The sequence below is a fragment of the Pomacea canaliculata genome, linkage group LG9, assembly GCF_003073045.1.
Source record: "Pomacea canaliculata isolate SZHN2017 linkage group LG9, ASM307304v1, whole genome shotgun sequence".
Classification (NCBI taxonomy): domain Eukaryota; kingdom Metazoa; phylum Mollusca; class Gastropoda; order Architaenioglossa; family Ampullariidae; genus Pomacea; species Pomacea canaliculata.
Window position 1 is genome coordinate 22,888,422 of NC_037598.1, and position 10,693 is coordinate 22,899,114.

At 41.3% G+C, this 10,693-nt stretch overlaps 1 protein-coding gene across 1 annotated transcript; it reads right to left on the minus strand.

Moving 5' to 3' along the window:
- Positions 1 to 5,931: 5,931 nt before the first annotated feature.
- On the minus strand, positions 5,932 to 8,625 carry LOC112572259 (short-chain collagen C4-like). The gene is made up of 4 exons (XM_025251839.1): positions 8,301 to 8,625; positions 7,774 to 7,997; positions 7,507 to 7,569; positions 5,932 to 6,815 (listed from the first exon to the last, which is right to left on the minus strand). The coding sequence occupies exons 1-4, from the start codon at positions 8,363 to 8,365 to the stop codon at positions 6,361 to 6,363; spliced, it is 807 nt and encodes a 268-aa protein (XP_025107624.1). The 5' UTR covers positions 8,366 to 8,625; the 3' UTR covers positions 5,932 to 6,360.
- Positions 8,626 to 10,693: the final 2,068 nt, after the last annotated feature.

The window sequence follows — 10,693 nt, forward strand, 5'->3', positions numbered from 1 at the left end:
TTTATGCTTCTATGATTTTCTGTTTATTGGCAAATAGCATTTGACAAGGCAGGAACATCAGTGTCAATGAGAGTGGCTAGCGTCTCAAATTGACTGACAATAATGAAGTTTGTGAGAAAAGCTCATAAAGTTTTTAGTCAGCAGGTAAAATGACAATATTAGTACTGTATAACTTTGTTCTATGAACTATTACGATTCAGCTAAAATATGCTAAACATTTCTATTTTTCTGTCATTTTTACAAAACCTTCTAATCTCCTTAAATATTAAAAGTATTAACACTTACTAGCTAACTAGTCCTTAAAACAGTTGCTTTGTCTTCTAAAACTGAGCACCTATTTTAACGGCTAATGACTGATGGAGGTTGAAGTCGACCGAGTAAAAGTTGGATGAATTCAAAATTTCTGCTTTAAAGAGTCTGAAGGTGACAGTTCAGTTCAGATATTTGTTTACGTGTAACAGCATGCGTGTGTGTAGTTATTGTGTGTGTGTGTGTGCGCGCGCGCGTGCGGTTTTGCTAAAGGAATAATATAGGAAGGGACTTTCGATAGGTGCTGCGTGTTTGTTATGTAAGTTGATAAAAATGATAACTGATGTGCTCTGCTGTTGGTAGCAGCAAACACTTTTTTTTAATGAGGTTATTAACGACACTCGATGAAGACTTGTTTAGGCATTTACTTCTTCGCTTCTTCCTCTTTACATGTAGAAGTATAAATCACTTACATAGAGAACATTTCCTTGCACGTCAGTGAGCTTAGTACAAAAGGGCTATGTGATACCACAGTGTTGGGATAGACAGAAGACAATTAGAAGAGGTACTAACGAGATTACGAGAGAGATACGTCTTAGCCTTTGGCAGTTTTAAAAAGGTGATGGTTGTATGACACTATTTTACTATTTTTTACTAAATAGAATAGTGTGCGAGATCTTGCAGGCCTTATAAGCAATCTTTTTCAAAGTTACGCCTTTGCAAAGAGAGGTCTACTTACCCACGTAGAGTAAAATGTAACGGGTACAATTTCATTCACTTTCTTGCATTCATTACTAGCATGGGTACTGCATTTTGTCCAGGTGATGCCCGTTTGTCTGATAATCTTCCTGTCAAATTTAGTTGAGTTTGACAAAATGTGTGGATTTATATCGATGCCAGTGCCATGCGCACCACGCACGTATGCACATACCCCTCACATGCTCTCTGATTTAAATCATGTAGTTGCCGTCAAGGACAAGCACAAATCAGTTATATCTGGTATAAATTATGATATATACATATATAAAAATATTTAAATTGTGTTCGTTCCAGTTACTTACTAATTCTTTCAACGCCTGAGTTGTCATGTATCATCACAAGTCTGGAGCGCAAAAGAGAAAAGAAAGGGCAGCACGAGAAAAAAGCACAGTTACACGTCAGAGAACGCTACAGAGTGTGGGCTTCACCTCTACAGTTACCGCTACATCTAGTAACTGTAATCAGCCCTCTGATGACTGTGACCAAGCAGGCGAAGCAGCAGCTAAATCCACTGATGTTCATGAGGAAGCTGGAAACAGCGACTGTCTACCAGAGCTCGCTTGTTCAGCAATTGAAAATGACTTATTGACTTGTCCTACTGCGTCAGAGGGGCACAAAGACGAGGGACCAGAAGAGGAAACTCTCCTAACGGAGACGACACCGACTCGTCCTTGTAATGACTTTGATGTCGGACTACTAGAGACAGAAACGACTTCTGCCTATCATATTGAAGAAGCTATTCGACGAGGTCCCGCAAATTTACCAGCATGTTTTCCGGATGATTCTTCGGGACGCTCATTTCCAGTTTCGCTGCTTCAAATTAAATTGAAAAACGGCGAAACTGTACGACGCGACTGGCTAGTTTGGAGTAAAGGTAAACAAGCATTGTTTTGTTTTCCCTGCCGTTTGTTGAGCAGCCAACTAACTGCAAGTCGCTCATCTCTGGCTTCCCCCTACGGATATACTACTGCTCAGAAATGGAAAAAACTACATGAAAAAGTTCCCGACCACGAAAACAGTATCAGCCATAAAAACTGCTATATTCAGTGGCGTCAACTGGAAAAAAATTTACGGTGTGACACGGGGGTGGACAATCTGTTAATACAGAGCATCAAAAGTAAAACAGAGCAGTGGAAACTAATTCTACAAAGAATTATTGATGTTGTTCTGTTCCTTGGAGAGAGAGGATTGGCCTTCAGAGGAACAAGCCACCTTATCGGAGATCCATCGAATGGTAATTTCCTTGGTCTATTAGAACTGATTGGTCATTATGACCCTGTGCTTGCAGATCACTTAAACAAGTGAGGAACTCACAAATAGATCGTGAGAGGTTGCAAGTTCACTACCTTTCTTCTGACAGCCAGAACGAATTTATTAAATGTTGTGCCAGCAAGGTAACTAGAGCTATTTTAAAGGAATTGGAGGCAGCCAAGTACTATTCCATCATTGTTGACGCAACTCTTGACTCGGCACACGTTGAGCAAACTGTCTTCATTCTGCGCTATGTACACTTGAATGCGTGTACTAATAAATATGAGGTGCAGGAGAGATTCCTTGAATTTGTTAACTGCAACAAGAAAACTGGAGAAGCAATAGCAGAGCTTATTCGCCATACTCTCCGTAAGCACCACATATCACTGTCAGACTGTCGCGGGCAAGGCTTTGACAACGGCAGCAATATGGCCGGGGCATATAAGGGCGTGCAAGCTCTTATACTGAAAGACAATCCTTTAGCGATGTACTCTCCGTGTGCGTGTCACAGTTTAAATTTGTGTGGGGTTCATGCTGCTGAATGTTGTCAGGAAGTGATAACGTTCTTCGGAGCTGTGCAGAAACTGTATACTTTATTTAGCAGCAGCCCTCAAAGATGGGAAATTCTGACAGAAACTATTGGCTGTTCTCTGCACAACTTCGCAAATACACGTTGGTCAGCAAGGTTAGACAGCGTAAAACCATTTGTGGCACACCTTTCAAGATTAAAAAAAGCTCTAGAACTGGTAGAGGAGTTAAATCTTACGGCTGAGACGCGTGCTGATGTGCATGGCATCCACACCTACTTGAATTCTTTCGAATGCATTTTGATGTCATCGATTTGGTTGAAAGTCCTTACGCTAATAAATTTTAGAAGCACTGTGCTACAAGCCAGAGAGGCCACACTTGATGCCGAGGTTGAAAACATAAAAGGTCTCATTGAAGATTTAACCTGCTTACGAAACAAGTGGGAGTCTATCTTGGTTGAGAGCAAGAATGTTGCTGTCACCTGTGACGTGGCCGCCTCGTTCTATACGGACGAACGAAGAAAAAAAAGAAAGAAACTATGTCCAGATGGCACGAGAGTTGATACAGAAGACACTTGCACTCCAGAAGATCATTTCAAGCGCAACGTTTTTTACCGTGTTGTGGACTGTGTCATTGGAAACATGACCTCTCGTTATGACGCTGCCAAGAACCTGGAGACGATGTTTGGGGTGATATGGAAGTACCCAAAAATGAGTGACGAAGAAATATGTAAAAGTGCTAGCATCCTTGCTAAGAAGTATAGCGTTGATGTATCGGGGAAGAACTTGATTAGTGAACTTGAACACTTAAAAGCAATTCATAATGCTAACCTCGGAGATTTATCACTGACACCCTTAGAACTGTTAAATAAATTACACTATCTAAAGATCGACACCCTGTTCACAAATATAACAGTGATTCTTAGAATCTTTTGCACATTGCCAGTTACCGTCGCTCAAGCAGAACGTTCTTTCAGCATTCTGACCAGAGTAAAGAACGTGTTGCGGTCAACAATGTGCCAAGATCGGGTAAGCAGCTTAGGAGTCCTGGCAGTGGAGTCTCGGCTAGCAAGAACAATCGATTTCGATTGTATTATCGAACTTTTTGCGAGTCGTGAAGCCCGCAAAGCACCACTCATGTAATTTTAAGGCAATGGGTGAACTCGGTATTGTATGGACCTCTATTACTCGAGCGGACACTGTTGTATTTGTGTAATGCCAGACACCGTTCCTTGTATAGACGGCGAATAGCTATCTTTGTCACACCTGCAATAGGCTGTTGGAAATGATTGTTGTACTGTCTGTAGGCTCTAGCCGTTTTTCTAATCTGTCGAGGTTTGGACATCGCTGCTGACGTAACAGTCCTTACTCGGGGGGGTGGGGGGGAGGTCTGTGGAGCGGGGTGCTACAAGTCTGATCCTTTAACATCATTTTTCCTCATTTACTAACCACTCGCATGTAAACAACTTTATGTTCAAGTAGTGATGTAGATCCTAGTGCACTTGTCCTACTGTTTGCAGTCTATATTTCGTTACTGAATGAACTGTAGATATTGAGATTCGAATTGTAAACATACATTATATACTGGGAAAATAATTTACGATTACAAGTACAAGGGGCCCGGAGAGGTCGTCTGTCCCGGGGCCCGGGCTGGCTCTCGGCGGCCCTGTGTACAGGTACTTCCCCAACTTCACTCATCACACTGTGACAAATCTCTCAGCAGAAACGATCAGAGAAGGATTGTGTTTGTGAAATAAGTTTACTCAGTGTCTTAATCCCCGGATGTTGCTTACTAACTAATCACCGAGTGGTCACGTGATCTACCCTTATATGGCCCAGCCCCACCCGGTTATGATTGTAACTCGCCTACCTTTGCTTTGTTGCACACGGCCCTGAAGTTTTCAGCTCAGTCACACTCCGCCGCAGTATCTCCACCTCTGCCTCCAGACGACGCACCCTCCGTGTCTCCTCTTCTGACGTCATAGACGACAGCGACAAAACTTCTTGTTCTGTCGTCCGGTTAACATCGAAAGAGGCGATGACAGCATTGCTGCACAACGGCAGCAACAACATAGCTGCTCGCACAAAATTCGCGAATGGCATCATGGGCAGTGGCAATTAGCGAAGAAGAATTTATATCCAATTGATTACTGAGACAAGATCAAGCAAAGGTCCCTGGTCTGGACAAGAAAATATTCTTTGTTCTAATCCGTTACTCCACTTTTCATCGTTTGAAACCGTCTGACTGCATTTTAAGCCTGATTCCGAGTTTTTATACTGCTCACTGTTGTGCAAGTGGAACCATGCCCAGAAAAGAAAACCTTAAAATATCCCAAAGTTGGTTTGTTGATGGTACTTCGTCGAGGTTCATTTGAACCATGTGTTAACCTGACAGGTTCTTATTCGTAAGCTGTACTTTTATTTCTTTCATCTACCTGAAGGAAATGACCTACCTCGACCTTCCTTCTGCTCACGGTGTTTACCAGACCGTTGGTGATGTGTTTTCTGAAAATGTTCCTACACCAGATTTCACATGAAGCGTGACGATCTCCATGGGAATGTGGAAATGATGCGAGGTGGGTGGATAAGGGCGAGATGGCTTCTGGTGTATTGGACCATGACACAGTGACACCATTATTGAACTCCAAGTAATCTTTAAGTGTTAGGAATTGAGAGCCTGGTTATGGGGGACAATAGAACGTGGCGGAGATATACCCGTCTCTTCTGCAACCCCTGAAGAGATTCCGGACGCGAATACTTTTCTTTTTAGATAGCTGCAAAACTCATCAGCAAGAAACTGTTTTACAAGGATTGAAAACATATGCTACTGAGTCTACTCTCACTCTCTCTCTCCCACAGACATGGGGATAAACAAACAAACACAGTCACATTATCATAAACATACACACTTGTCTTAGGGAGACAGTGTGATTAACTGCCTGTATATCTTCTGCTTTTTTTATTTCTCTTTCGCCGCATTTCGTCCAGACTACACGTTTTCTTTCAGAACTTTTCAAAATGTCGAGTAACAGAATATGAATAAACACAAACGAAACAAGGAACTCAATCTAGTAGAATAGGTTTTGTAGAGAAGCATCAGCCATCAAAAGAAGAAAATGATTGTCGCCTAAATTAGCGTTGAAGACAAGCGTTTGGCCAGACACTCCATTCCTCACCAGAACTGTCGGTTGTAAGCTTGAATGTGTCAACATATTTTAATAACTGTATCAAGAGAACAATCTGGTTTACACCCACAATAAGTGAGAATAGTTAATTTTCAACTTCTATTCCAAAAAAACTTCCTCACTTCCTCAGTGGAGAGTTCACCTAGCTCATAAAGCAAATATTTCTTGAATCTTATGAAAAAAATGTTTCACCTATGATGTTATAACATTGCAGTGAATCAAAGCCCTAACAGAAAGTAACTGACATCTTTTAAGATGAACGTGGGATTGTAAAGTATCGCCACACTTGAGTTTGTTTTTGGGAATCCGTTTATAGATGCATCTTATACAAGCCATACATGCTGGTCTTAAATGTTTTATAGAGGGCATTGTCTTGCATCACCGAAAAGTTACTTGGAGCAAACAACGCAGCTCAGTACTTTGGCATTTACATACGGAGGACAGGGCAGACTGCCACACGCAGAGACTGCGAAGTAGAAGACCTTCCCGTCTCGGGTGTCCTTGGTGCCGATCATACCCTCCAGCGCAGCGTCCATGCAAACGAACTCGGTTGCTGCTTTGTGTGTATGATGTCCGGCCATGAGAATACCCGAATATTCCATTGTCCACCCGGTGTGGCAGGAGTTGGTAGCTGGCACCATGACGGTCGCAGCACGTGCAATGTGACACACAGAACATTTGGGTTCAAGGTCATGTGAAGGTAAAGGGCTGACCTCGTATTCTGCTCCGTAGACATGGGTGTGTGCTCCCGGCAGGACGTAGTCCTCGAAGACAGGGTTGAGAGGAAGACACAGGGCGTTGGACGCCGCTCCTTCGTGCGTTAGATGAGATCCGCCAATTACACCTGAAACAAACCAGTTAGAAAACCGAGATGTAACCTTATCCTCTAATCATTTTTGTGGTGTGTCGAAATAGGTAGAGCTATTAATAAACAATGTGTGATTATTAATAAACAATGTGCCCTTAAGCATTGTAAATAAAGTAATTACATATAAACAACTTACAGGTAGTTTCAAATATATTCCTTTCAGTATCAACGACTTAGGAATTCTCTTTCCTTTCACAGTAGTCAGTCACCTTTAATAAATTTTAAAAAGCAGCTTAAAAAACACCTTTTCTGAAAAGCTTTCGGTTAATGTTTAACCACAATACTAGTGTGTGTATGTCTGAGAGAGAGAGAGACTAGCCTTGTGGGATTTTTTTCAAAACACCTTGACCAAGTTTAGTTCATTGTAAATATCATCATCCAATATCACTTGGAGAGGAGTGAGTGAAATGCAATCATCACAGTGTGCTGGCTTTTAGGTGTCTGCATCTGGAAGTGGTAGCTAAGCTCTCCATAATGTCTGTTTACAACTGTACCAACGGAGTGAGTGTCAGCAAAGAAAAACATATTCCTTTAGAATTAGTTAGAGCGGAAACACACGGGATAAATGTGATAGAAGTGCGTAGATATTAATGAATAAGTTTCGAGCAACCACACACATATATATATATAATTCTCTCCTTAACGTCAAACATGTGTACAGACATACCTGAATACACAAGGTGAGCGTCAGACGGACACTGGTCATTACCCCAGCGGGTGTAGACAGAACCTGGACAGAGCAAGAAGACGTAGACACAGTAGAAACAAGAGAAACTGACCATGAGCGGACAATAAAAAAGAAACAGTGGACAGACAGTGTGAAATATGAGAATGATGTAAAATCATTATATGCTCTGTCATCAGCTAATCACGTGGTCCTTGTCATCAGATATCTATTGAACCACCTGCTGACCTTATATGCACGCTAACTCACCTGGCGCAGCTGATGAACGAATACCGTCCTCTGGTCTCTCGTCCGCGACGGGAACACCTGTTAACAATTTGAACTCCTCAGTGACGTCACCGGGGAGCTTTGACCTCAGCGAGCGTACTTCCGTGCGGATGGCAGATAACTCTGAGTACATCCTCAACGACTGCACGTGGTGACGTAAACCACGAACTTCCTGCGCCACACTTAAGGCGTCTGCTTCTAGCGAGCTGGACAATGCACCACACGTGCGTGAACACGGAGTAAAATATTATGGGAAAATATCACTTTACACACCCTTACAACATACTAGATGACATACCTTTCAACAGGCGAGATAATACACTAACACGACTAACTGGTAATTGACGTGAAAGGAAGAAATTAACCATGTCTACCATATACAACAAATAAACCATATACAATAACCCCTGATGGCAAGAAAAAATCAGAAATATTAAAAAAAGATGTGATGTGACTAGAGATCATAACTTCAATACTCTAACAAATGGCAGCACTCGGCGCACGTGTACCTTTGCTGTTTTGCACACGGCCCTGCAGCTTTCAGCTCAGTCACACTCCGCCGCAGTATCTCCATCTCTGCCTCCAGGCGACGCACCTCCGTGTCTCCTCTTCTGAGGTCAAAGGTTTTTCTTGCTCTGTCGTCTGATTAACATCAGATGAAGCGATAACAACCACATTGCACAACAACAGCAGCAGTGATACTCGCACAATAACCGACATCACTGACATGGCGGCGAAGTATGTTGGAAACGTTTGATGTTGGTGGGGGACCTGAGACACAGTAACGCAAGGGTCTGGACTTTTCGGAGGAGAAAGAAATTTCAGTTCCGGATGGGTTAGGGCTGACTGGAGGATTTTATACTGTTGATTATTTCTTGACCAGGTAGCTCAATGCCAAAAGTGCAATCTCTTAGATAAATTATTCCTCGGTTCTGCAACACACTTGATATTTTCGTTCAGGGTAATTAGAATCACTTGTGCATATATCCTGTTTGTCAATTCAGTTACACGAAGGCATTGTCGTTAAAATTATAAAAAATGTGATATTTATTATAAAGTAACTTGCTGCTATCTGCCACTCATTCTGGTTATTTTAAGCATTCTTTATTTTCCAGCTTTAAACTGACATACACCCACAGACCCATACTTTAACAGTGTTTCGGTATATGTTTTTCTGATTCGATTTTAAAAGAAAGTTAAAAGATAAATAATGTTTAAAAAAGACTTTGGAACTTTGTAACAGCACATTAGCATAAATGTAGAGATAATATTAAATACACTTTAATGATGTATAAATGTCTTAGTCAAAGAGCTAAATTTGTATCTTTTCTGCATGCTAACATTACATGTGTCATATATCTTTATATGCCTATTAACAAAACAGAGGGAAGCAGAATGATTGGCTAAACCTAACACAATAAGAAAATTATCACGGAGAGACATCTTCTGTATACCTTTAATTTTACAGACACCTGGTTAAGTAATATTCATCAGAAGTGAAAGTATTTTGCTTCCGAAGATCATCGCTGCTTCACAAATAAGTTCGGGTTTCCTTCCTCTTGAATGTTGAAAGATTAGAAAAAAGTCATTGCATTTAAAATTCAGAAATGGTAAAAATAATCATTTAGCTAACCCTAAATTCGAACATTTGCGGCTCTAAAGGATAAAGTGTATAATTTTGAAGTATTTAACGACATCACATTTAGCAAAGGTTTTACACATTTACAAATTTACACATTTTTAGAAAGTGATGTCGCTGATCCTTCAAAATTGTACACTTCTTCCTCCCTCCACCTCCTCCACGCATAGAAGTTTGAACTTTGTGATAATATTTTGGTACAAATAAATTTATTTAACGATTCTAAAAGATGTTTTTACATGTTTAACCGAACTGCACCCATAGTTTGGTTTGTACATGTCATACACCTTTCGAGGTAATGATCTGACATTGACCTTTGATCTTTGTTTATCAGACAGTCGGTAAATGTCGCTTTCTGGCACTTTGGAAGTGTAACCATCTTCACTGGAACGTGAAGGTAAAACACTTATCTTTCCTCACACCTGGATGAACCAGGCCAGCGAAAGCGGGATCACCTGCTCAACGATATTACAGGGTGGAACACCGTAACATTGGATAAGAGGGGAAAATATATCTGCTGTCAAATGTCTTGCCAAACAGTGCTGCCATTTTGGAAAGGTTTGAGAAACAGCATATCGTTTGAAGAGGATAATGCAGACAGGTTCTGCGGTGTTTTCTCTTTTATCTTTCCTCCTTGCTCCACACACGCGCCGCCGCACACACACTCATACATACACGCCCCGGCACACACACACCACACACACTCACACATAACACTTACTCTCGTGTGCAAAGAAAACTTCTACTTTCACAAAATGTAAACATTCAGCCTCATAAATGTGAGATAATGCGTGTAGAGTGCGAGTCTCATTGTGATTCGATCGACGACATTGTTTCAACTAGAGCAACTGACCGAAGGAACAAACTAAAAGTTTACTATTTCAAAGCATTCTTAAGAAGTTAAAACGCAAAGCGAAATGACTAACAGTGAATATCTTGACAATCGTGCTTTGTTGTCTATAATACTCCGGTCTCTCAGAGATAATACAGGGTTGTCATTACCAGGACAAGTTCATTAATACTTGCGGTAATTAATATGCAACTTGTGAATCGTTAGTGGATTTTTAATCGTCAGAATGTTTTCGTACAAAGAATCATCTTCCGTTCATCGAGACATTCATTTGAGCAAAACACGGCACAGCTCAGTACTTTGTGTTAATGTAAGGAGGACCGGCAGTCCCACAGACAATGAGGCGAAATTAAAAACACGTTTTCCAGTTTTGGTACGTCCTTTGACCCCGGTCATGCCCGTCCATACGCAGA